General features: G+C 43.1%; 2 protein-coding genes across 5 annotated transcripts in view; one reads left to right on the top strand and one right to left on the bottom strand.

Annotated features, from left to right (window-relative positions):
* txndc11 (thioredoxin domain containing 11) overlaps positions 1-5,461 on the top strand; it is a 64,279-nt gene extending 58,818 nt beyond the window's left edge. Inside the window, exons 11-12 of the mRNA XM_055651735.1 lie at positions 2,502-2,578; positions 4,483-5,461. Coding sequence (XP_055507710.1) covers positions 2,502-2,578; positions 4,483-5,060 — 655 coding nt within the window. The 3' untranslated portion in view covers positions 5,061-5,461. The remainder of the gene's footprint in view (positions 1-2,501; positions 2,579-4,482) is intronic.
* Positions 5,462-5,838: 377 nt separating this feature from the next.
* Positions 5,839-27,286, bottom strand: snn (stannin). 4 transcript variants are annotated; one of them, XM_055651732.1, is made up of 3 exons: positions 27,088-27,245; positions 16,018-16,090; positions 5,839-6,688 (listed from the first exon to the last, which is right to left on the bottom strand). In XM_055651732.1, exon 3 carries the CDS (start codon positions 6,582-6,584, stop codon positions 6,324-6,326), a length of 261 nt encoding a protein of 86 aa, XP_055507707.1. In that variant the 5' UTR covers positions 6,585-6,688; positions 16,018-16,090; positions 27,088-27,245; the 3' UTR covers positions 5,839-6,323. The 4 variants fall into 4 exon arrangements, with proteins under 4 accessions (XP_055507707.1, XP_055507706.1, XP_055507709.1 ...); XM_055651731.1 differs by lacking the exon at positions 16,018-16,090 and having other exon boundaries at positions 27,088-27,286; XM_055651734.1 differs by lacking the exons at positions 16,018-16,090; positions 27,088-27,245 and adding an exon at positions 26,724-26,875.

The raw sequence follows: 27,286 nt of genomic DNA on the forward strand, positions 1-27,286 counted from the left end.
TGGGCCTCCTCCATGCCAGAGTGAGCACCACCGGAAATTGGAGGAGCAGCACCTCATATTCCACTTGGGCAGTTTACACCCAAGCTGCATGACCATTGACTTCCCCAATTTCCGGTAACCCTTATTGTCTCCTCCCCTTCTCAGCTGTCCCTCAACCCTCTCGCTCCTGCTCGTCCTTGCTTCTTCCCGCCCCCCACCCTACATCAGTCTGAAGAACGATTTTGGCCCAAAACGTTGCCTGTTTCCTTCGCTCCATAGATGCTGCCGCACCCGCTGAGTTTCTCCAGCACTTTTGCCTACCTTTGATCGTCTCTGACTTGCTCTATAAAGTATACTTCGGTTTTGCACTGTTCTGGTCTGGTTACCATAAGACATATGACATAGGAGCAGAATTAGGCCATCAAGTCTGTTCCGCCATTTGATCATGGTTACCTAATATTACTGATTATTAATTTATTATATTACCAATTGCATATTTAGTTGTGTGTTAATGGGCCTGTAAAGCTACCGGAAGTAAGAGTTTAATTGTTCCATTGTCATTACATATAACCATTGCATAGTCTTGACTCTTCTTCGCCCCACTGCCAACTATAAAATAAAGCCTCCTGAAATTGTGTGCAACTTTTCCAATTTCACCACTGTTTTTTAATGCAGTACATGCAGCAGGAGTATGTCTTTAGAGCTCGCAAGCCTGCTGGCCTCATGGCGTCCACTTCCTCTTGATCCCACTAAACTCGGGATTTCCCCTCCAATCCAAATAATCAATCTCAGCCATCAATATATTTCACAATTCCAGAGATTTAAGGATAAGGAATTCCAAAGATTTACATCTCTTGGAGAAATCCTGATATACCACAGCTTTGATATAGAAGCTCTTTTAAGATGAGACTTTTATCTTCTAATTCTGGTTTTCATCCCTTCAGTGGCAATCTCTGCCACAGAATCTATCGTGTTGAGCCATCTCAGAATCTTTATATGTTTCACTGAGTCTAAATGTTCCTAAATTACGAACAATAGGTCCAATTTACTTTCTCTTTCCTTGTAAGATGTTAAAGTTAAATTTTATGAATCAAGATAACAAAATATTTAAGATCGACACAAAATGCTGGAGTAAGTCAGTTGACCCACAAAGTTACTCCAGCATTTTGATTCTATATTTGGTACAAACCAGCATCTGCATTTCATTCTTATTATAACAGAATATTTAAGCTGCTTGTGGAACAAGGAACCCCTATCTGGAATCGCATCTTTTCCATTTTCATGTCTTTAAACTCGAAAATTTGTTTTAAGAATGTCACATTTCTTTTTGCCCAGTTAATGAGTTTCAAGCTGAGGTATTAAATGCCAAAGCAGGCATAAAGGCAATGTCACCCACACGCACATTCAATATGTTGTCAGGTAAATGCTATAATCTAGCTTTTTATAGATCAGCCATGTAAGCAAATCTCAGTTGTATGCCTAAAAATGTATCTTTAATTGTCATTTATTTACTGGTGACCTCTTGCCCATTCATCATTCTGTCAAGTGTGGGCACGCCATGTGTTTTAAGATGCACTTCAGAAGCAAGACTTACACCCTAATCAGTATTGAGGCAATGCTGTATTCTCTACAATAATGCCTTTCATTGAACTGAGTCATGTTGTTTGTTAACAGCTCAGATTTTAATTTTCGGCTACAAGATTTTATTCCCCATTGATGAATTCCCCATTGATGATCAATTCAGCGTGTAGCTCAGATCCTTCTGTAATTGGGACAGTTATCCCATTTAGCAGTGAAATCATCACTGCATTTCAAAGTGGGTCATGGCACATTTGAAATGCTTGGAGACATTTACACAGACTTTGCTTTTTAAATGCAAAGTCTCATGTACCTTTTGTTGAAGGGGCTGTTCCTGTTTTTGAATGCATTTCTGTGGTCTATTAGCATTTTAAATAGTGCAGCAGTGAATCCTTTAATGCCATAAGTTGCCACTGTAGTTTGTGATAGTTGCTTACATAGCAGACTTCTGCAGATCAGTGAGCATGGCAACAATGACACTATTTGTGGTCAACACTGAATGACGATTATGCATTCAGTGAAGCTGAGTATAGTGAATGCATGCTTTGTGACAGTAGTTTGTTAAAGCTGCACTATCTTGTGGTGGCAGCTTTTTATAAATGTAAAGTGAATTGAATTAATTGTATAAAACCGGAACTTCAGTAATTGGAAAAAATAGAAACTTCTAAAAAGAGTGCAGCTCTTTCTGCAGCCATTGTAAAAGCTGTAAGTTACTAATTTTCAGTGCCATTTGTGCTGGCAGGGGATTAAGCAAACTGGACTCTTGAGAAATGCACAGAACTTTTTCTTGTTACAGATTTCTCCAGCTGCTGCAAGTGACTTAACGCTTGAACAATCAGTTTTATACAGAGGATACATGATCTTTTTTGTAGAACTTCCTCTCCATGTAATGACTCTGGTCACAGGATATGTAGATAATTCACAAAACTGGTTTATTCTTTCAGAATCAATGTTGCCAAAAATGACCTACCTTGGGAATATATGGTTGATCGATTTCCAACTATCCTGTTTTTTCCCAAGAAACAGGTAAGACAAAGGAATTAATCCTTATTGTACACTTTATGACACTGATGTGAATTTCCTATCAGTTTTCTGGCTTGTCTGAATATAATCGTGACTTGTATCAAATCCTGCACTGTTAAAGCTTTGTCATTGCAAGACATGCTTTTGGGTTGTGTCAGTCCTGTGTCTGCTCTTGCCAATTATAAATGGGAAAGGTCTGTTAATTTTGTGAAAATGTTTCTCAGATTGAAATAATTTACATTAAATCTTTAACTCCTTACTATGAGATAAAATAATTGTATTTATGTCATTACATTTTGGGGTGCAGCAGTAGAGTTGCTGCTTTACAGCACCAGAGACCCGGGTTTGATCCTAACTACGGATGCTGTCTGTACATAATTTGCATGGTCTCCGTGTGGGTTTTCACTGGATGCTCCAGTTTCCTCCCACACTCTAATGACGTACAGGTTTGTAGATTAATTGGCATTGGTAAAGATTGTAAATTGTCCTTAGTGTGCAGGCTAGTGCACGGGGATCGCTGGTTGTTGCGGACTCAGTGAGCTGATTTCCATGCTGCTAAACAAATCTATATCCCGATTTTTATTGTCTGCAAGCATATGCAAACCAATCAGGAACGTTGATGCCTGATTACTGGTGTAATGTGACATGGTAATCATTCTGACACAGCTGCACAGGAAAGCCCCTGAAAATCTAAAAATCTCTCTTGTATTAGTGGTTCCGTGGAATTTTGTTAAATTCAGTTTTGCTTCTGAGTTTGTAAAGTAGTTGTGGTAATATACTGGCTTTTGACTATTTACTAAATTGCAGAATAGGAAAATAAACAATTAACTGGGCGCAACATAGAAACTCGGCACGTTTTTATTGCAATCACTAAGTCAGTGATGTAGTGTGGAAATTGCATATGTCATACACAATGTATTACTATGTGCATCAAACAGGAATTGGGTGAGTTATTGATTTTAGCCAGAACTACACATTTTGAAATTGGTGGCACAGTGGTACAGTTGCTGCCTTACGGAGACCCGGATTCAATCCTGACTACAGATTCTCCCTGTGACCGCATGGGCTTTCTCTGGATGCCCTGGTTTCCTCCCACATGCCAAAGGTGTACAGGTTTGTAGGTTAATTGACTGTTTGAAAAAAAATGTAATTGTCCCTCGTGTGTAGGATATTGCTAGTGTACAGGGATCGCTGGTCAACGCGGACTTGGTGGACCGATGGGCCTGTTCCCACACTGTATCTCTAAATTAGACCTAAACTAAAGCAAATGTATGTAGAGGAGATTTTAAGCAGAGAAACAAGAGATTGCAGATGCTGGCATCTTGAGCAATGAACTAACTGCTGGAGGCAGTGCTGGGTCAGGCAGCATCTGTGGAGGAAAAGGGATTGATCTTTTGAATCGGGAACCCTGCTTCAGAGTAAAGGGGAGGTAGCTGGTAGAAAGAGGTGAAGGGAAGGAATCTCATTATACTCCATTGTTTTTGCCTAACATGCCGAGTTTCTCCAGCAGTTTTATTTTTACTACTATTGATCTGTTCTGAAAAGTGTGTCTGCCAGGATTTGTTTAGTGAATGTGTAATAGGACTACTTTGCTCCGTATAGCTCAATAAAGCCCATGTGTTTCATTCACAGCAGATAGCTGCCTCCTGTGGAATAGCTGCCAATTAAGTCATACTGTCCATCTTGGAAAAAAATATGAATGGAATTGCATTAGTCAGACTTGATAAAATAAACCACTAGAAATCAGCAAATTACTGCATCTGCTTAATCTATTCACCTTTGTGAATTTAATTGAATAAATACATTAATTGTTTTTTCATTGATGATCAAGAATACAGGAATAGTGAAGTTTATACTGGAGGGAAATATGCACATTAACCATCTCTTATTTCCCTTGTTTTTACAGGAAAGACTGGAGTGTGAAGTACCCTGAGGATCTGCCATTAACTGTCCCTAACCTGGTGAGATTTATTCTGTGGCATACTCCCCAGTTAGTTCAGCAGAACCCGTTCAAGTGCTGTAACCCGGAGTGTATCCAAAAAGCAGCAGAGCTGCAGAAAGACCGCATCAGCCAGCTGGAGAGCGAGATAAAAAGACTCCACGCAGAGATGCAGATGCTGCATCAGGCCGAGAAACAGCTGATTTACCAGCTCTCTGTATCCAGGCAGGAGGAACACCAACTCAAGCTCCATAACAGAGCTCTGCAGGAGAAAAACGAGAACCTCAAACACCACAATGAGAAACTGAAAGATCTGTACCAGCAGAGGAACATAGAGCTGGCTGAAACGGCAGCCAAACTCAGTGAGATTGCAACGGTATCAAAACAACTGCTCAATGAAAATATCTTGCTAAAAACATACATGTCTTCAATTGAAGAAGAACTGGAGATAAATAAACACACTTCAACGTCACTTCCCATTGAAGAATCAGAGTTACCTACCACCCATTCAGAAAACGCAGAGGTTCAATCCCCAAACTAGCTGGACGAATGTTTGGGATGAGAGCTGATCGTGAAAATACAGAAATTTGAGCCATATTGCTAATGTTTTTAAATTGTATGTGGGCCATGGTTGAAAGGGGGGGGCTAGGAGAAAGTAGCGTGCATTAAGTTTGATCAAATGAGTAACTTTCATCTTTCTACTGGGTGTTGTTTTCCACCAAAACTGGTTACCAGGTTCTATATTAATATTTTTTTGCAGATAAAAGTACTGGTAAAAGGGGAAAATTCTTTATTTGTTTACAATTGAATATTGCACTAATGAATCGTGGTTACAATGTACATAGAGTAAATTTATTTCTGTAAAAACAATTACAGGAAAAAAAAAATTATGGTAGAGTACCAAAATCAAGTTTTTAAATTAAACCATTTAAGTACTACAAACCCCATTTTAACATGCTTTGAATTATTTAGCAAACTGCTCAGCCACCATTGTCAATGTACAAGACCATCCGGATCATTGGCAGTTTGTAACTACAGCCATTTCCATCATAGGCCCTGGTTAGAATTAGTTTTTAAACAAAAGTGCTTTGGCAGCATCATATCAGTCACATCATTTTAGCACAACCTCATGCACAAAATGGAATAACCATTCTGCAATCTTCATTGTGCTGCAACTCTGTAGAAACAATAATTCCCTCTCTTCCAATCCCCCCCCACGGTTTCAATTTTCTAAAACAAAAGATATTACAGAACCAGAGGATGATTTTGAACTAACTGATGCAAATGAGTGTAGCATCGGGTTAATTTATTTTTAAAAAAACCGCAAAAATCATTGCTAGTTCTGTAATGATTTTGTCATCCTCGCAGCCCTCCCCCAATTCCAACTTGGATTCAAAAACACTGCAAGATACTTAAAACACTTACAGCAGTTTGTTTAGCTATTCAGAATATAATACTGTATTGTACAGAAATTGGATTGAAGTTTCATATTGATCTCTGCATGTTTTTCCCCAAAAACCCACAGGTTCACTAAAGATGACATTTACAGTAGCAACTCCAACACAGGCTCAGCTTAAAGGGTTTAGAATTCAAGTAGGAAACACTAAGTGCTAAATGGCTAGCCTTGATTTTCCTTTTAACACGCAGTTGCAGACCAGACTCCCGATTAAACAGGTCCTTCTGTTTCTTTTAATAAGCAGCTTGAACACATATAATCCTTTCACAGTATGAAGAATGATTTGACGTACAAATGTTGTATAGTCCAAACAACAAAGGCTGCTGCCTTGATCGGCAAGTTGAAGATTTAGCCGTGGCCTTCCGAAGCAGCAGATGTCAGCTTGGCCTTCCGCTCCACCCGCGGCCCTTTTGCGGAGTACTGCACCAGCAGGAAGGGCTCTTTGGTTTCCCCATCACCCACGATGCTCTCCTCATCCTCCGACTGCCCTATCCGCTGCAGACGCAGATAGCACCAGCAGCCCAGGATCAAAGCCCCGAGGGCTGCAATGGCGATAAGGATCACGATGACCGTCACCACACCAGTGGTGGGGCTGTGGTCTGTTGACATGGTAAGTATCCAATGTAGGCCTTCACTTTCAAAACCTTGAATAGAGCGTTGTTTCAACTCTGTGGCTGGAAAAGTTGCTATAGTTGAGATGCTTGTACAAGAATCTGAAAGATGGAAGGGAAAAAAAAACATTAGTAACCGTCCAGTCTGAAGAAGGGTCTCGACCCGAAACTTCACCCATTCCTTCTCTCCAGAGATGCTGCCTGTCCCACTGAGTTACTCCAGCTTTTTGTATCTATCCTCCCTTTTTAATAAGGATTACCAGTTGGCATATCAACAAAATACTCTGGTTAGTTTTAGAGATAAAGTATGGAAATGGGTTCTTTGGCCCACGTAATCCAGGCTGACCACTGATCAGCCGTTCCCACTTTTGCACCCACTCCTTTCACATTGGTCTATGTTACAGAGGTCTATTAACCCCATTTCTTTGGGATGTGGGAAGAAACCAAGGCACTCGGAGGAAGCCCACACGGTCACAGGGAGAGCGTGCAAACTCAACATGGTCAGGATCGAACCCAGATCTCTGGAGCTGCGAGGCAGCACCTCTACTAGCGGTGCCACCCATGCTGGAAATGAAACTAATGGAGTAAATGCTCTGCAGGTCAGGCAATGGAGGGAGGGGGATAATAGCCCTGTCCCACTGTGCGAGTTCATTCAAGAGTTCTCCCGAGTTTGCCCTGATTCGAACTCGGAGATTTACGGTAATGGCCACTCGTAAGTACTCGGGGCTCTCGTGGACATTTTTCAACGTTGAAAAATCTTCACGACTCTTCCTGAGCTTACCGTGTTTCCAGAGTACCTGCCGTTAGCGTTATGAGCCGCTATGAGACGTCCCCGAGCTCTGACGTATCCGCTACGTTCATTCTATGTGCTTATCACGAGTTTGATTTTTTTTTTAAACTCGGGAGAGCATTTGAATGAACTCGTACAGTGGGACAAGGCTTTGAGGTGGAAAAGGTGTTCGGGTCAGTTGACGTTTCAAAACACAGACTAAACACAACTGGAAACTGGGATCTCTTACGAGAGATACTGACTGATCTGCAAGTAAATGCTTTTCACTGCAAATAAGAACCTTGCCTGCTCATTAAACAAACAGTCCTAGTGACAACTCCCTACACAAGGAAGAAACCTACAAATAACTGCCTGTGATTCTTGATTTCCACACTTCCTCCAAGGAGTATGTTCAAAAAGATCAATGTGGCGCATCAATTAAAAAATTGTAGCACAGGCCCCATTTTACAAGGGGGGGGGGGGGGGGGGGGGTGCTTAATTCAACATACACACTAGTACGTTGTCAGCAGTAGATTTGTGCCTGATATACCAAAATTACCAGCATGTAAATCGGGCCTTGGTATTAAAGGAACAAACCTGTTATTTTCAAAAACGGCATAAATCAAACATACACGAGGCGTCTCTACTCGAATCTGGTATGGTGATCTTTCTTCCCAGAAAGTTAAGAACAATTTCCATTGTATATGAAAAAATAAATGAAATGGGTCCAGAGGGAAGCAGGACATGGGGGAAAAGACAGGACGACATTGTTCACAACATTTAAAACTGCAAAATTATGAACTGGTTCTTTTATTCTAAGCTATGTTGCACATTTTGCTTGTAGTGTACTTCCAACTGCAATACCTTATTGGTTACTCATATAGATATGGCAAACTACCTGGCTATAGAATAGCATTTCAGATAGAATCCCACTCAACACAGCTCAAGCTTACAACTAGTGTTCCCCAGAGTGTACCCCTGTCTATATTAACACCTCCCAGCTCTGCAGGTTCACCGCAGAGCTGGAGGCCTCTCTGTTGCACCCATGGTCAAATAACACCAACTTATAAGAGATTAATACTAATTAAAGTAATAGGATTGCATTTCATAGCTGCTGCCTGATCTGCAGAATTACTCCAGCACTGTGTTTTGCTAAATCGTAGTTAGCTAATCTACTTGACAGTGAATGTTTAGAAGCTGTAATAGGATACACCAGCCATGGCTGGAGGAACGCTGAGGTGTATCCACTCTCATAAGATCATGTAATAGGAGCATAATTAGGCCATTTGGTCCATCAATCATAGCCAATCTATCTCTCCCTACTAACCCATTCTCCTGCCCTCGCCCCATAGCCCCCGTACACCATCTGACTCAGCATTACTAAGCTCCACTGTGAAGTTGATAGTTCAGTACTTCCCTGGTGCAACATAAAGATGTGGAAATCAGCAATGTGAGCCATGATGCATGTATTACTTTTCTTGGTAAGAAAATACAGCCTCCTGCCCCTAATTGTGCACTATAGGCATGGTCACTGACAGAGTGCTGGAGTAACTTAGGAGGTCAGGCCGCATCTGTGGAAGGAATGGACAGGCAATGTTTTTGATTGGGATCCTTCCTGATTTAAAACGTCATCAGTCCATCTCCCTAGATAGCTGCTGCCTGATCTGCCGAGTTACTCCAGCACCGTGTGTTTTTGCCAAATCTTACAGTTAGCCGAGTAGCTCGTCTACTTTACAGTGAATGTTTAGAAGGTTGAGGAAAATATAAAGTTCTGTAGCCACCCCTCTATCTTGGTTACGTGAATAAAGTACAGGACTAACTCGAGCTTTGCATGTTAAGATCAATTTTCAATCTAGCTCGGACCTGTTCTTTTCTTTACATGTTTAGTTCAAGGGAGTACGTTTCTGCCCGACAGAAACAGCAATAAATCACTGCTGGAAGTGATACAATCATTAATCGAAGCATGATGTCAGCATAAGGGTGTGGAAAACCTGGCTGCCAAGCATAGGCCACTAACTAGCCTTTGGGGCTGAAAGATTATGATTGGAAAGAGCAACAAAAGACCAGTTGATTCAAAATTGTGGACTAACATCTTTTAAATTTTAACACGTCGCCACATCATCGTGATCAAACAGCACAATGGGATAGTGCTATAGTGGTGGAGAGTTGCCTCTCTATCCATCGTTTCATTTGGGTTCTTCAGGTTTTCAAGCAATTCCCTAAACATCTATTATATAGCCAATTCGCAAAACATCAAATGGGAAATTTTCCATTAGCTTTCTCCACTAGAATTCCTCAGCCCTTCCCAAGGGAATCTTAAGTTGAATAACAATGAAACATATTGCACATGTTCAGAGATATCCAAATTAGTCTACAGTATTCATTGTAATATCACCATGATAAACAATACAATTTTCATTGAGCAAAAACAAGGATGGGTCTTGCTGGAGTTGTGCACAATACCCATACCTTTGGAACAATTCTGGGTCATAATTACACGAAAGACACTTTTGCACAAGCTAGAAAAAGGGAGGTTTGTGAATCGTGGCAGGACTAGGAAACTAGCTGAAGAAACATTGAAACAGGATGGGAAAATATATGATTGATGCAGATAACACGGTCTGGAGAGTGAAACCTGAAAGGCCACATTTCCTGTGAGGTCAAAGACCAGAGAGAAAAGAGTAAAAATAATTGATGATGTTAAAAGGCAAATGGAAAAAAATATTTTTTCACCAAAAGGAAAAATAGATTTGCATCTCATTGCCTGAAGCGTGGTAGCACCAGAAATAGTTGGTGAAGCAGTGAACCTGCCACTCCATGTAAGGTGGGATTAGGTGAAGAACCATTTCCCCCTCCCAATCATGACCGACATTGGCCATCAGTCTGGTCCTGCCACAAAAAGTCACCCATCCATTCCCTCCATAAATGCTGTCTGACCAGATGAGTTTCCCCACCACGTTGTGTTTTCCTCATGATTTCAGCATTTGCAGTTCCTTGTGCTCCCATGACTTCCTACTGTGTTGTACATTTGATTCTAAAAGAAATGGGCAAACATTCTGATAATGGTGGCCTCCACTGATGAGATTGGTTACGGGTTAATCTATCATCGGGTAATTTAGCACAACTAGAGTTATTAATGGACTTGGTAGTTCAGGCAGGTATTATCGCAATGTTTAAGAAACATTTAGACTGGTGCATGGATAGGACAGTTTTAGAGGGATATGGGCCAATCGAAGGCAGGTGGGACTAGTGTAGATGGAACATGTTGGTCAGAGAGGGCAAGTTGGGCCGAAGGGCCTGTTTCCACACTATAAAATTCTGACTTTGGTGCAGTTAACCTTAGGATTGTACATACCCTAATTCAGGAAGACAGAGTCAAACCTCCCATCTTCCCCATACATATGTATATCCTGGCCAAAGACGACCAAACTCAGCAATGCAAGCTTTAAGGGCCTGTCCCTCTTGGGCGTCATTTGCGCATCACGCAGATGGCGCGCGAAGATTCTGTACATCCCAAAATCCTGGGGCGCCGCGCACGACCCGGCCTACGTCACCGCGCATCATGTGCGTCGTGACTCGTAAATGATGTCGCGTAAATGATGTGCAAATGATGCCCAAGCGGGACAGGCCCTTTAGTTGTGTTCAGTTTATTGTCGCGTGCTATCCAGTCAGCGGAGACTACAAAATTATGATCACAGTCCAAAGTGTACAGCCACAGAAGAAAGGGAATAACGATTAGTGCAAGATAAAGTCCAGTGAATACACAACTCAACAACATGGAAATCTAATTGCTTTGTGAATGTTATGTTTTCATTGGTACTGGCAACAACCCAAGAACAAGCAGAGATTTTCAGAATGCGTGCCTTGAAGTCTTCAGAATCACATCTAGCACATTTCAGCTGAGATCAAATTAACCCCAAGGCCAAGCCATTCAATTAATTTCTGGAGAGATGGAATGGGTGACTTTTTGGGTCGAGACTTCTTCAGACCAGTCTGAAGAAGGGTCTTGTCCCGCTGAGTTTCTCCAGCTTTTTGTGTCTATCTTCGGTTTAAACCAGCATCTGCAGTTCCTTCCTACACATTGAATTCATTTAAATGCTTCACGAAGACTGACATTTGTCCTTCATTTAGATGTGGCTGACAATGTAAACTTTCTGCTTCAAATTCATTCAGTAACTTGTAGAAAAGGTAAAATGGCTTGTTATCCATTTAATTTAAAATGGAGCCATTAGATTTGACCTTGGTGGAGCCAGTCAGGCAGAGGCTTGATGTTTTTACCAGTACCGCATGTGGGATCTAAAGAGCCATATGTATATGGATATAAAACAGACATTCAGAACCAGCATGAAAGCATTACAATTTACAACCATTGGCATGTTTGTTGCAGTAAATCTGATCTAAACCAGTTTCCATTTGCCTTAGGTGTTTGAACAAATAAACGCCACAATAAATCATAAAATCTTTTGGGAACCAAGGGTCTGTTGTCTTGTGTGCACGCATTAATGTTTCCAGATGTGCAAGAAAGATGAAGGACAAACGCAGTTTAAGAAAATGCAGCTTTACATTTCTTTGACCAATTCCCAGAGGTCAGCAGGGATAGACTGGAAGGGTGAGCAGAGGAATGCAAACCCGACACACAATAGAGAAGTTTCAGTCAGGTCAAGAGTGTTTTATTGTCATATGTCCCAAAACAGAACAATGAAAGTGTAGGAAGGAACTGCAGATGCTGGTTTCTACTAAAGGCAGACACAAAATGCAAGAGTAACTCGGCGGGACAGGCTGCATCTCTGGATAAAAGGAATGAGTGACGTTTTGGGTCGAGACCCTTCTTCGGTCTGAAGAAGGGTCTCGACTTGAAACGTCACCTATTCCTTCGATCCAGAAAACTGCACGTCCTGCTGAGTTACTCCAGCATTTTGGGTCTATCTACAATGAAATTCTTACATGGAGCAGGACAACAGATATATAAAACATAGTACTCTCTAAAGCACACAACAAACAAAACGTTATACGTACAAATAAACAAACAATAATAGTGCAAAGTCAAAAATAAATGCCCCCAAGTCTATATAGTTTGGAGCCTATTTGGAGGTTGGAGTGTTTAATAGCCAGCTAGTTATAGGGAAGAAGCTGTTCCTGACCCTGGACGTTATGTTTTCAGGCTCCTGTACCTTCTTCCCATAACAGTAATATGCAAAATGTTGCCTTCACCTTGACTATGAAAAGCAGGTGACTCTATAAAGTATTCCATTGGGCATGACTGGAGTGATTAATAACTTGTGTTGCACATATGCGAGGAATATGCCAAAATTAATTTCCTAGAATATAATGTGTATCAGTTGGTTATATTAAATGAAACCAGATGACAAGAAGATGGTGCTTTTGGTATTTGTAATCTGGTTTCAGATTATTTAGCTGGCAAACATGTTAGTGCTTTGTAGGTTCCATCGGAATAACCAGACAGTGTGTAGGTTGACACAAAGTGCTGGAGTATCTCAGCCGGTCAGGCAGCATCTCTGGAGAAATAAGATGGCTGACTTGCATGGAGGAGGCAGTGAACAATATCAGTGCCTGAACTGTGTGTGTGGGTGTGTGCGTATATAAGAATACATATTCTAACAGGTAGCTGTGCACATTATTCCTATGTGTGCAATTAACAACTATGGAGTAGAGCCTGGTCTTCATTTGCCTCAGACCCCTTTGCCATCAGATTAAGACCTCACTCAGTTAAACTCGCATAGTAGGTCTGTATAAGGAAGTGAACTGGAGGTAAGAAAAGGCCTGACCTTCCCCTATACTTTCAGTCTGAAGAAGACTCCCAACCAGAAACGTCACCCATCCTTATTCTCCAGAGATGCTGCCTGACCCGCTGAGTTACTCCAACACTGTGTGTCTAGTGATTACCACTCTCTGCAGTTCCTTTCTGCACAGACATTGCGTATTTTGGTTTTCCAAAAAGGTTGCCAGATATTTGTCAGATTCTTCAAACCCATCTCGATAAAGTACATGTGTAGGAAGGAACTGCAGATGCTGGTTTACACCAAAGATAGACACAAAATGCTAGAGTAACTCAGCGTGTCAGGCAGCATCTCTAGAGAAAAGGAATAGCTTACAACGCAGCACTATTAATATTGATTTTGCCAACTTCAAGTAACCCTTGCATTCCCTCCTTCTGTCCCTCCCTCATCTTGCCGTCCATTTAGTTTCACTTTCGTCCTTCTTAGTTTTAGTGTTTCACCCGCAGGTATCACCTTCACTGCCAACAATGGACCATTGTGGGCTCTACCTTTCCTTGATCATCATTGCTGATTTTGAATTAGCCTTTTGCATACCTTTCCTTCATCTGTTCATTGTACCTCTTCATATCTCTAGTTTCCCCTCTCCCCTGCCTCTCAATCTGAAGGGTCTTGACCTATTCCTTTTCTCCAGAGATGCTGCCTGATCAGCCGAGTTACTCCAGCATTTTGCATCTATCTTCGATAAAGTACATACTCTTCGCTAGGTCACATTGATGTGGTGACCAAGTTCAGATTCAGATTCAAAGATTCAGATTCAATTTTAATTGTCATTGTCAGTGTACAGTACAGAGACAACGAAATGCATTTAGCATCTCCCTTGAAGAGCGACATAGCAAACGATTTGAATAAATAATAATAAGTGTGGGGGGGGGGGTGGTGATTGGCAGTCACCGAGGTACGTTGTTGAGTAGAGTGACAGCCACCAGGAAGAAGCTGTTCCTCGACCTGCTGGTTCGGCAACGGAGAGACCTGTAGCGCCTCCCGGATGGTAGGAGGGTAAACAGTCCATGGTTGGGGTGAGAGCAGTCCTTGGCGATGCTGAGCGCCCTCCGCAGACAGCGCTTGCTTTGGACCAAGTTGTTGCATCACAAACAAAGTTTCCCTTGATAGACTACAGAAGAGCAAAATTTGACTTAAAAGATGTCCCACCCACTGATTTAATTCATCACACAGCATCTAAAACCAAACAAAGCTGCTTGCGATCAGAGCCAAGCTTCAGGCCAAATCTATGCCAGTACTGTAGATTATTTCAGTCCCTACCGCAACTGTCAACTCCGTCCGTGCCTAAACTCATCTGTGGTGGTAGCTCTCGCCTATCCCCTTGCCTACCTTTAGATCTGACCATTCAATAGGGGCGCTGCATTGAAGGCGCCTGACTACTGTAGCCAGGTTCCTTCAATTCAGCACCCCTTATTTTCCCTTCTTTTTTAAATATTAGTTTGGCTAAACTGTTTGTTTTTGGGTTACTTTAGCTTTTCTATGTGGGGGAGGGGTGTAGGGTAAGGGGGAAATCATTTCTTAGTCGCTTCCTGGCAAGGTGCGACTATTTCGCCGAGTCGCGTCCGCGCCCCCCCCGCGGCCTACCAGCTGGATCGGAGCGGCCTTTCCTACCGGAGACCGGACCAGAGCTACAACAGCGGCGGCGCGGCGCTGGATTCACCGCGGAGCGGGCGATACCTACCCGGATCGCCGTTTGGAGCTCCGGAGCGTTGGACCTGTAGCATCGACATCATGGAACTGTGGTTCGCGGAGCTCCCAACGCGGGCGGCGCTGATCGACATCGCGGAGTCCTGGGATCCTTTGCCAAGGGCCGCCAGTGTTGAATCTCCACCCGGCGCGGCCTGGGGAGGTCGGGAGCTGTGGACTCCGGTGGGAAGCGGCCGATTTGGAGGTCCAAGCCGCTGAGGTTGTCCTCCAGTCCCGACGTCAGAGAGCCAACAATCCGGCGAGCGGCGGGCTGCCCGTAGCAGCAACCGCGGAGGGCTCCGGAGGCCCGACCACGGGTGAACATCGACGAAGAGACTGACTGTTGCCTTCCCCCACAGTGGGAAACTTTTGATTCTGCTGTGTGGGGATGTTTTATGTTGGACTCTATCGTGTGTTGTGTTCTTTATTTTATTGTATGGCTGTATGGTGATCACATTTCACTGTGCCAACTGGCACATGTGACAAATAAATATATCTTGTATCTTGTAATATACTCTACCAATCACCTCAGTGCTCCCCTCGGAGTTGGAACAGACCTTCATTCAAGTCTTATTCTTGCACCATCCTGTGTTTCCTGAACTAAACTGCCTCCTGTAAAATGTTGCTAACATCCCGGTGACGTACCTTCCAAAATGTTGCAAATGCTACACGGTGAATAGTGATTAGTTTACGACATTTGCACCAATATATTATAACACCACGATCCTCTGGGAATTCTTCTTTGATTAACAGAGCAAACAAGGCATCTTAGATTTGTCCTGCTAATGAACTTCTGGCAAGATTGTAAATTGCTTTTAACTTTAAGATGGGCTGCTAGGTTGTACTTTTTTTAAAAAGAGTATTTCAGCTGCAATCAAAACTTCGGTAACAATCAGGAAAGCTGAAACTACATTTTCTTTCCTCTGCACAAAAGAAGGATCTTGACAATTTAAAATTTCCTGTTATTTCAACTTTGCAAGAACCATGTAGATAATGGACAGGAAGTGGCAAGATCTGAATCTAGCTTCATACTTTTGAGAAAAGTTTCCTTCAGTCATTCCAGATGAACCCTTTGCAATAAAACACGGTGTTACTTTGACATTCAAGGTGTTACCCAGTTTGTACCCAGGACATCAAGACTTATTAAAATAAACTCAAATAAAACAGACTCAACTTACAACAAATCAAATGTTCTTTTTCTTCAAGATAGACACCAAAAGTTGAAGTAGCTCAGCATGTTAGGTAGCATCTCTGGAGAAAAAACAAAAAACAGGTGATGTTTTGGGTCGGCACCCTTCTTCTGGAGAAAAGGAATAGAAGCGTCACCTGTTCCTTTTAGTTCTGTTTACTTTAGCACGGAAATGGCCTTTTGGCCCACGCCGACCAGCGACCCTCATACACTAACACTATCCTGCATACACTGGGGGCAATTAACAATTTTACAAAGCCAATTAGCCTCCAAAACTGTACGTTTTTGGAGTGTGGGCGGAAACCAGAGCACCCGGAGAAAACCCACACAGGTCACGGAGAGAATGCACAAACTCCGTACAGAAAGCACCCAGAGTCAGGATCGAACCTAGGTTTGTTGCGCTATAAGGCAGCAACTCTACCGTTTGACCACCTGAGGAAGAGGGTTCGGACCTGAAACGTCACCTATTCCTTTTCTCCAGAGTCGACTAACGGCTCCGACCCAAAAAGCCACCCTTTCCTTTTCTCCAGAGATGCTTCCTGACCCGCTGAGTTACTCCAGCTTTTTGTGTCTATCTTCGGTATAAACCAGCATCTGCAGTTCCTTACTACACATTTTTCTTACTGGTAAGTTAGAATCCAGATACATGAAGGGATGCGTGTGTGTGTGTTTTTTATATATGTGGGGAGGGGAGGAAGGGGGTTTTTTGGCGGCAGGGAAAAAGTCAACATTTAGAGAAGTGTACATGGTTTTGTATCGATTAAATGGAACATTCATGTAAAATGTGGATTTAAATGCCTTGATTACTCCGACTACTTTTGTCAAGAGCATTCATAGAGTAAACCTTCATCACACAAGAATGCAGTGCACGATGGGCCAGCCTTTAAAATGAACCGTTCTCACTATCCACTATCCATGGGTGCTTTACATTCAAAAAACAGAACCCATACCTCATGGGCGAGGACGCTGTACGTAGTCAATCTTAAGGATAGTCAACCATGAATATTATATTTTTCCTTATTATCTTCATTGTTAATTGTGACGAGGCTGACAGGCCTCTCCCAACTGCGCAGGCGCGGAAGGTCGTAAATATACAGGTACATACTTTTTTTCCGCAAATCATCCCACGGGACTGATTGGATCCTTTGGCGTCTCTCCGCGCGTGCGCAGTGGGCCCGGATTCCACGCGTGCGCAGTTGGGGCGGCAGTCGCACGTGCGCAGTTGGGGAAGGCTTACTGGACCAGGAAATTTGCCAAAATTATTTCATTTCCCTAAAATTACTCGAGGACAACCAGAATTTCCACACAATTTATGGTAATTTCCTTCAAAGTGGAAGCACCGCACAAAACCCAGCAGCCCAGCATGGTTCAAGGTTACATCGTTTGAATAGGAAAACACCTCGCATTCCTTTGGAATCCACCTCCTGCTGTTATCAACCCCATTCCCATTAAACAAATGAAGATTCAATTCCTGTCAGTGGCCTCCACCGCAACTAATATCCTTCCCCAGCCCCACACAGCCAGTTTTATTTGCTCCCCAAAATCCACCATAGATTAGGCCCTCACTAGGGTCTCTGATATCCCGCAGCTCCATTCTTGCTCCCCCCCCCCCCCCATCGTTAACAAGGACAGAGTCCCCCTAGTCCTCACCGTCCATCCCATCAAACGCTGCATACAGCACATAATCCTCCGACATTTTCGACATGTCCAACGGGATATCACCACTAGCCACATCTTCCCATCTCCACCCCTTTCCGCTGAGACTGTTCCCTATGCAACTCCCTGGTCAACTCGTCCCTTCCTTCCCAGAACCACCCCCTCCCCAGGTACTTTCCCTGCAAGCGCAGGAGATGCTACACCTATCCCTATACCTCCTCCCTCGACTCCGACCAAGGACCCAGACAGTCCATTCAGGCGAGGCAGAGGTTCTCTTGCACCTCCTCCAACCTCATTTACTGTATCCGCTGTGGACTCCTATATATTGGCAAGACCAAGCGCAGGTTTGGCGATCGTTTTGCTGAACACCTTCGCTCAGTCTGCCTGAACCAACCTGATCTCCCGGTTGATGAACACTTTAACTACCCCTCCAATGAGGAACAGCACCTCATATTTCGCTTGGACAGTTTACACCCCAGCGATATGAACATTAACTTCTCTAACTTCTAGTAACCCTTGCTTTCTCCATCCCTCCCCCTTTCCAGTTCTCCGACCAGTCTTACTGTGTCCAACATTTTATATCCGTTTGTTTTGTTGTTACCTTCTCCCAACCAACAATGATCTATTCTACATTTTCTTTGATCTTCATTCCCCTTGTCTGGTTTTCACACCTTACAATTCCTTACCTATGTTTCACCCTCTTAGCTGACATCAGTCTGAAGAAGGGCCTCGACCCAAAATGTCACCCATTCCTTCTCTCCAGAGAAGTTGCCTGTCCCACTGAGTTACTCCAGCATTTTGTGTCTATCTTCGGTTTAAACCTGCATCTGCAGTTCCTTCATGTTGTGAATTGTTCACCAAGCAGACAGCTATCCATATAACACAACTGTAAAAACTCTGTGCAGGAAGTACCTGCAGATTCTCATTTACACCGAAGATAGACACAGAATGCTGGAGTAACTAAGTATCTCTGGATAGAAGGAATGGGTGACTCTGACAATGGAGGAGGCCCAGGACAGAAAGGTCAGTGTGGGAATGGAAGGGGGAGTTAAGTGTTTAACAACCGGCAGATCAGGTAGGTTTAGGTGGACTGAGCGGAGGTGTTTATCCAAACCTCTGCTCCACTAATCCAATCCCTCAAGACCTGTCTTCAAGTCAACCCTGTTCCTAATTTAAGTTGTAAACTTTCTCCATTCAAATGTAGGTGAAAGGACCAATGAGACAATTTGAAGAGAGTAAAACACCAAATGCTGAAGGGACTCAATGGGTCAGGCAACATCTGTGGAGAGAATGGACAGATGTTTCAAGTCAGGTCCCTTTTTGAAAAGAAGGTACATTCCTGACCAACATCTAACCCTCAATAATCAATGCATACCAATTGGTCAACGCGCCTCATTTTATTTTTCTCCTCCTTTTTCAACCAACCAATGATCCTTTCCCCAGAGATGCTGCCTGACCCACTTAGTTACTCCAGCACTGTGTCTATTTTTCAGTATAAACCAGCATCTGCAGTTCCTTTCTATTCACTTTTCTTTTGGTGGGACCTTACCGTGTGCAAAGGGAATAAGGAGTGATCGTGAATTGGGAGAAAAATATGCAAGGGATATGGAAAATATGCAGCAGTACAATGTGGAGGGATTATCTCACCCATTGCTGGTGCTTCTAAACTGCAGCTGCACATTCTGATGGAGCAACATAGAACTAAGGACCCATAAAAACACAGAAGGCATGGAGTAGCCAAAGCAGGTAGTTCTTTGGATGGATAGGAATGGAATCAGTCAGGTGTAGGTTGGTCTGGCTGGACTGTAGTTGTGGAGAATGAGAGAGTAGACGACCATCTTAGTTTATCTTAGTGACAGAATCGGAGGATGTCATCTGTAACTTTCAAAGTCACCGTGTTAAAGTTGGGTGGAAATGGGACCGAGCTCGACATTAGAATTATTGTGGTTCAGGAGATGAACAAGTCGATGCTGCCTTCTGTTACAGTCTCAGGGTCCTGCTCTTTTCTCATAGTGCTTGCTGCCTCTTTTCTACATCTTTTTAAGAATCTAACAATTGATTCTAAAACAATCAGACATGGAAGTTGGGGAAAGCTATGCATGGATTTGGGTGGTGCTAGTACATACAAGGAAATAAATGGAATGGAAAATTCAAAGTAGAGGCGGGGATTTATCAGAGATAGAGGTTAAGGGATATATCACCGGTTACACACAGCACGGAAACAGGCCCCTCAGCCATACTTGTCCATGTCGACCAAGATGCCCCATCTACACTAGTCCCACCTGCCCGTGTTTTGCCCATATCCCTCTAAACCTTTCCTATCCATGTACCTGTCCAAATGCCTTTTAAATGTTATTATGGTACCTGCCTCAACTACCTCCATCGTTCCATATCCACTGTGTGAAAAAGTTGCCCCACGGTTCCTATTAAATCTTTCCCTTCCCACCTTAAACACATGCGCTGTGGTTCTTGATTCCCCTGCTGTGGGTAAAAGACTCTGTGCATCTACTCTACCTATTCCAAAACCTTTGGATGAGAGGGACTGATGGAACCAAATTTGAAAATGTGATGTGAAGAGACACAAGTTCTATATCTTTAATTATGAAATGGTCAAACATTTCATTGTTCTTTAAAAAGACAGGGTAGCAAGACTGCTGCATTCAGACTCCAATCAAGCTCTGGTTACATTTGGAGTCAGAGTCACACAACACAGAAACAGGCCTTTCAGCCCATCCTGTCCATGCTGACCCTAAAAGCAAGTCAGCACCGTCAGTGGTCATTTTGGAAAGCAGCAAACATTGCATCGGAAATACGAGTCTGTCCGTTACATCACCGCGTGCTATTACCCATCAATATATATGAAACATGGCAACATTTCAAAATATTAAGTCCTTTGAAATAATGAGTCATTAAAAAAAATTTAGAAAGTTTACAAACCACAGAATATCCAGTCCAAGCACAGACTTGCCCCATATAGACACAATCTTGGAATTGCCACACTGAAATTGCAAGCTCTACCACAATTCTGATATCTTTACATTTGTCTCTTTATAGACATGGTCCAAAGTTTGGTTTCCTTCAGACTTAGAAACAAGGAACTGAAGATGCCCGCTGAGTTACTCCAGCATTTTGTGTCTATTTTGGTGTAAACCAGCATCTGCCGTTCTCTCCTACACATGCTGGTTCACCAATATTATGATGTTTCAGGAGATCAACAGGTCTATGCTGCCTCCTGTTACATTCTCAGGGTCCTGCTTTCCTCATAGTACTGCCAACACACTCAAGTACTAAGGCACCATTAAAAATGATTGAGTTCTAAAGGCCACCTAGTCCTGACCAGCTTTTGAAGAGTTTATCAACCATATTGCAGCCCCAAGAGTTCCATTTTACCAGTGGATCCTAAAATGTCACCGATCAAATATGAAGAACTAATGAAAACAATTGCAGATGAAGAAAGTCTGAAATAAAAACCTAAAATGCTGGAAATACAAAGAACTAGTTTGTCTTCCAGGCATTTACTTCTGCATCTGCATCTTTAAAACTAGATGTTTAATATGTTTTGTTGTGTATTGTTACTGCACAGTATATTCTTTTGGGATATGTAGATTTCAATCATTGAGAAATGTGATTGAAAAGTAATTGAATGCAAAATGGAAAAGAACAGCCCAACAATTTCCACCAGTATATTTCCAGACTGAAGAACGGTCCCAACCCAAAACGTCACCAATCCATGTTCTCCAGGGATGCTGCCTGACCCGCTGAGTTACTCCAGCACTTTGTGTCTTTCCTTCAGACTTGCTTTTTCCATCTCAAAACGATTATAAGTAGTTCAGAGTAGTCAGGTATTATTTTTCTCGAAGTTCAATGGTCCCTTCATTATCGCATGTACCAAGGTACAGTTTTTTTTTTTTTTGCATTCAGGCCAGAAGATGATTGCCATACCCAAGTATAATCCCGAGTTAAGCACATAATGCATAGAAACAGCCCACTGAGTCTATATGCATGAGTCGCCTGGTTTTGGTGCCATTTCACAGCCCCAGCTGGTCATAAAGGCACGTTGAAACCGTCGCCTCCATCTGTTCGTCCAGCGAACCGATGTCCCTCTCCTCGCCCAGCCACCTGCAACCTTTGTGCCCTGGGGGTGCTTCCTGCAGCCAACCTCGAGGGCATGGAAGGCAAGTACGATAGTACCAACCCTGGGATTTTCTCCACCCCAGTCTGACCCCTCACCCCTGTCTCAAAGATCTCTACCCTGATCTATAATTGTAATCATTCCCTTTAATTTTTCAAGCCGACCCGAGGGCGCGGAAGGCAAGACCCTGGTGGTGTTATATGGAGCATATTTATACACAAAACACACACTCGCACCTTTTGCTACGCAGTTCTGGAGAGATAACATGTTCAAGTGAGGAAGGCGAGTGTAAATGATGTCCCTGGATCTGGAGCCACAGTAGTCAGACCAGAAATGGAACCTGCATCCTTATCCAATGGGCAGTGGTGAACTAAACGGGTGTTTGCAATCATCTGGTGAACTCAAGCTCTTTACTATTTAAAAGTTTATTTTACTATTTAAAAGATTCAATATCCCACAGAAACCAGAGAGGAATAGATAGACACAAAAAGCTGGAGTAACTCGGCAGGACAGGCCGCATCTCATGAGGGAAGGCATGTGCGATGTTTCGGGTCGAGACCCTTCTTCAGACTGGTTAGGGATAAGGGAAATGAAAGATATGCGATGATGTAGAGAGATAAAGAATAATTAATGAAAGATGTGCAAAAAAGTATCGATGATAAAGGAAACAGGCCATTGTTATCTGTTGGTTGGGTGAAAACAAGAAGCTGATGGGACTTTGGTGGGGAAGGGATAGACCTTTCTGTCCTAGGTCTCCTCCATTGTTAGAGTGAGGCTAAACGCAAATTGGAGGAACAGCATCTCATATTTCACTTGGGCAGCTTACAGCCCAGTCGTATGAAAATTGATTTCTCTAACTTGAAGTAACCCTGGCATTCCCTCTCTCTCTCTATCCCTCCCTGTCCCACCGAGTTACTCCAACATTTTGTGTCTATCTTTGGTTTAAACCAGCATCTGCAGTTCCTTCCTACAAAGGGGAATAGATCATCTTTTGCCTAGGGTAGGGGAACACCATGAACCAGAGGATGTAGGTTTAAGGTGAGAGGGGAGAGATTTAATAGGGACCAGAGGTATGACTTTTTCCACACAAAGGGTCGCGAGTATATGGAACGAGCTGCCAGAGGAGATGGTTGAGGCAGGTACTATAACAGCATTTAAAAGATACTTGGACAGGTAAATGGATAGGAAAGATTTAGAGGGAAATAGACCAAACATGGGCAAATGGGATGAGCTTAGATGGGGCATGTTGATTGGCATGGACGTTGGGCCAAAGGGCCTGTTTCCATGCTATATGCCTCTATATTACAGGCAACCACCCCTCTCATCGTTACATTTGGCCGGGTTACAGAATTCACAAATTCCAACCAAAAAATTGAGATATACGAAACTGAATAAAATTAGCTCTCATGGAATTTACTTGAAAAATGCACATAAACCAATAATAAATTTATCCTTTAATGTTTCTTGACACAAGCGCAGATGATGCGGCTTCACGTTACAGAAAAGTTGCAATACGGACTGTTTTCTACAAACACAATCCCTCACTTTGTAACGCGAGGGGTCGTCTGCAAAGAGCATCTCGGAATGCTTTAAATATTCACTCTTTTTATAATTCCTAATTAATCCCATGTTAGTCATGTCATCCCAACAAAAGGCATCTTAACACCAGTCTTTGCTGCTTAATTGTTAGGTTTGGAGTCAAACTGTGCAGCACTCGAAAGATAATCACCTCCCTCCCTCCTCTTCCCACTGCCAAGAATGAATTTTGCTCTCGACAAAACAACTTAAAACTATTAAGTTGTCAGTTTTCTAAGACTTTTTCTACCTATCGCCTAGTTTCCATCACAGGTCTTTCAGTGTTCACTGCTGCAGCTTATCTGAGCTAAACAGAAGTCATAAAACTATTTGGCACAGTTTATGTCAACAGCTGCATATATGTTTAGCACGTGTGTTGTTCCATTCACAAGGCACACATAGGCTGTCGGGCAGGGAAGGGAAATAGTTAAAAACTGGGGGCGGAAAGCGTAGGAACTGATATCTGATGGGCACCACTTGCAGTTCATTTAACAGCCCTCTCACCTCCAATTGCGAAGGATTTAAATTCAACTCTTACGACTGAAACCGACAAGACTGTAGACAGAGGAGCAGAATTAGGCCATTCAATCTGCTCCACCATTCGATCATGGCTGATCTATTTTCCCCTCTCAACCTCAACCTCCCCGATATCTTTGACACCCTTACTAATCAAGAACTCTCAACATACGAATACAAGCTGATACACTATGCAGTGCTGACAGGGTTCTGCACGGCAAACAGTGCCTAGACCTGATAATACTTGAAATAAATCCTACAGTGCCATTTAAATGAAGAGCTGAAGAGTTATTCACAACATCTTGGCTGGCAGGGTCCATACTGAAATGTAGTCACTCAGGTGGCACGGCATCACAGCGGTAGAGTTGCTGCCTTACAACGCCAGAGAACCGGGTTCGATACTGACTACGGGTGCTGTCTGTATGGAGTTTGTACATTCTACTTGCGTGGGTTTACTCCGGGGTCTTCAGTTTCCTCCCACACTCCAAAGAAGTACAGGTTTGCAGGTTAATTGGCTTCAGTAAAATTGTAAAAAATGTCCCTGTTGCGTGTAGAATGCTGTAGTGTGCGGGGAAACGCTAATCAGCACGGACTCGGTGGGCCGAAGGGCCTGTTTCGGCGCTGTATCTCTAAACTAAACTTGTGATGCAGAAAATGGCTCCCAGTCTACCTGCATGTTGTAATCTCCCATAACCACCGTAGCTACATGCCAATTTTAACTCTTGATTCAACTTGCACCCTATATCCAGGCTACTGTTTGGGGGCCTGTAGATAACTCCCATTAGGGTCTTTTTACCCTTACAATTCCTCAGTTATATCCATACTGACTACATCTGGTTCTATGTCACCCCTTGTAAAGGACTAAATTTAATTCTTTACCAACAGAGCTACCCCACCCCCTCTGCCCACCCGTCTGTCTTTTTGATAGGACGTACATCCCTGAATATTCCCAGCCCTGGTCCTCTTGCAGCCATGTCTCTGTAATTCCCACGACATCAAACTTGCTAATCTCCAACTCAGCCTCATTTAAAAAATATTTTTTTATACTTTGCACATTCATATACAACACTTTAACTCCGATATTCACCTCAAATCTCAAAAGAGTCACTATTGGCCCTGACCTTGCCCTCTTGTCCCTTCTTGAACTTTCCTTCCCATTAATTCGGGAGATTTTTGTAACTTTTCCTGTACTCACTTCCCCTTTAACTCCATCTTTATACTCTCAATTTGTCAACCCCTTTAAAAGCCAGCTGTGAGAGTGACTGGATTACCAGCTATGCCACTGCATTGTCCAAATGCTCATTTTGTAGATATGCCATGCCCTACCAGGATGGCACAGTGAACAAGGAGCTGCTGCCCCACAAGATCCAGGTTTGATCCCGACATCAGCTGTGGTCTGTGCTGAAGTTGCAGGGTCTTTCCGAGGCTGCCTCTGTTTTCCCGGGGTATTCCAATTTCCCCAAAGACGAATAGGGAGACTTTTGCGAATGCAAATACTCCTTAGTGTCGGGCAATGGCAAAATGCAGTTTATAGGCGCATAGGAGAGAGAATAAGTTGCCGGATGTCAGGAAATAAAGAACGGGCAAGCAGGACTAATGGGATTGCTCCTCTAGGATGAAATATGAAGACAGAGTGTAAACCTTCTTTTGTCATGTTATAACTAGCAGACGAAAATCACTGTTTACAAGCTGACTAGGGTTTAGTTTACTACAGGGCACAAAGTGCTGGAGTAACTCAGCCAGTCAGGCAGCATCTCCGGAGAACGTGGAAAGGTGACGTTTCAAGTCGAGACCCTTTATCAGACATTTCTTTGTTTCTACAAGTTTAGTTTTAGAGATACAGCATGAAAACAGGTCCCTTCAGCCCACCGAGTCCTCCACCAACCTTCAATCACCCGTTCACACGAGTTCTGTGTTGTCCCTCTTTCTCATCCACCCCTTACACGCTAGGGCCAGAGTCTTACTAACCTACAAACATGTCCAATCTTTTGTGGGGGGGGGGGGGGGGGGGGGGGCGGCCCTCTCGGTCACAGAGAGAATATGCAAACTCCACACAGACAGCACCCGAAGTCAGGATTGAACCTGGGATCTGGCGCTGTGAGGCAGCAGCTCTACCAGCTGTACCTCTGTACCACCAGATAGGCACTTGCATCATCTGCAAGCCAAGAAAGTTGTACAACAAGCCACTTGTATCTAGGGCTTGAAAAAGATTAGAATTGGCAAGCAATATTTTTTTTGTGACACAACACATTGCTTCTGTGATACAGAGGTGCAAAAAAAAAATACCCGTCTTGTTCCACAAAACTATAAATTGATGTAGCTGTCATTTGTACATAATTCCCTCAACATTTGCTTGCATTTGAATTAACCACCAATTTTGATCTCATCTTGGTCGACTCACACAAAATGCGAGAACGCCTGTGAGCAAAATTAGTTATTAAAGTAACTTCAAATTTGGCCAAACTGATGTAAACAAAGATCTTGCGCTTCTAACTGCCTCAGTTTTTTTTTTAAAAAGGCAAATCCCTTATAATTAAAACCAATTTGCATTTTTGCTTGCCAACGTTCACCCATCCAAGCGTGTACTTGCAAACATCGCCCACGAATTAAGTGTCTACCAAAAACAAACGGGTTGCAAATTTTAAAAAAATGCAGCAAATTGTTCATATTTGCGCAAACAGGGGTTCAAATGCAAAATTTATTTATGAGAGATAGTCGTACCTTAACTCTGCAAAATACAACTGGAGTCTGAAGAGACACAGTTCCCCGTGAAATGGGACAAACTCCTTTAAATGCAACTTACATTGAAAACGTACCACATAGTCGCCGCGGTCTTTGCCCCACAGAGAGCCTCACTCACATGGGTGACCAATAAGCACGGAGGGTTCCAACCAAATATACCAGCTCCTCTAGAATCTTTGGTTCCAACCAACGAGCCATCAGTTGATTGCACGCCGTGTATATTTCCAATCGCCCTCTGCACAACCCTGACACATTTAATATCGCGATTGAAACGCTGCGACCCTTTGTTTCTCCGGCCGCCGGATCCTGCGCTGCTACAAAGATAGATTTCCACACGGAAAGCAGCGCCCCTGCAGCATACATTTAAACAAATAAAAGCATGCACACACAAAAAAAAATAGAGATCAGAGGCTCTTTCATCGTAACTCTATTGCTTACCATTTTTAAATGCGCCATGCAATTCAGTGCTGGGTCGCTGGAGCATGTAGCAGAGCCGGGCAGAAGCTCAGAAGCACCATCTCCATGTATGTGAGGTATTTCCCGGGCCGCCGCCTTGCAAAGGCTCCCCCCCCTCCTCTCCCTCAACTCAGCAGCTCCTGCTAATTTCCTGCAGACTGCGCTTGCAGACTAGATCTTT

This window comes from Leucoraja erinacea, chromosome 20 (genome assembly GCF_028641065.1).
Source record: "Leucoraja erinacea ecotype New England chromosome 20, Leri_hhj_1, whole genome shotgun sequence".
NCBI lineage: Eukaryota > Metazoa > Chordata > Chondrichthyes > Rajiformes > Rajidae > Leucoraja > Leucoraja erinaceus.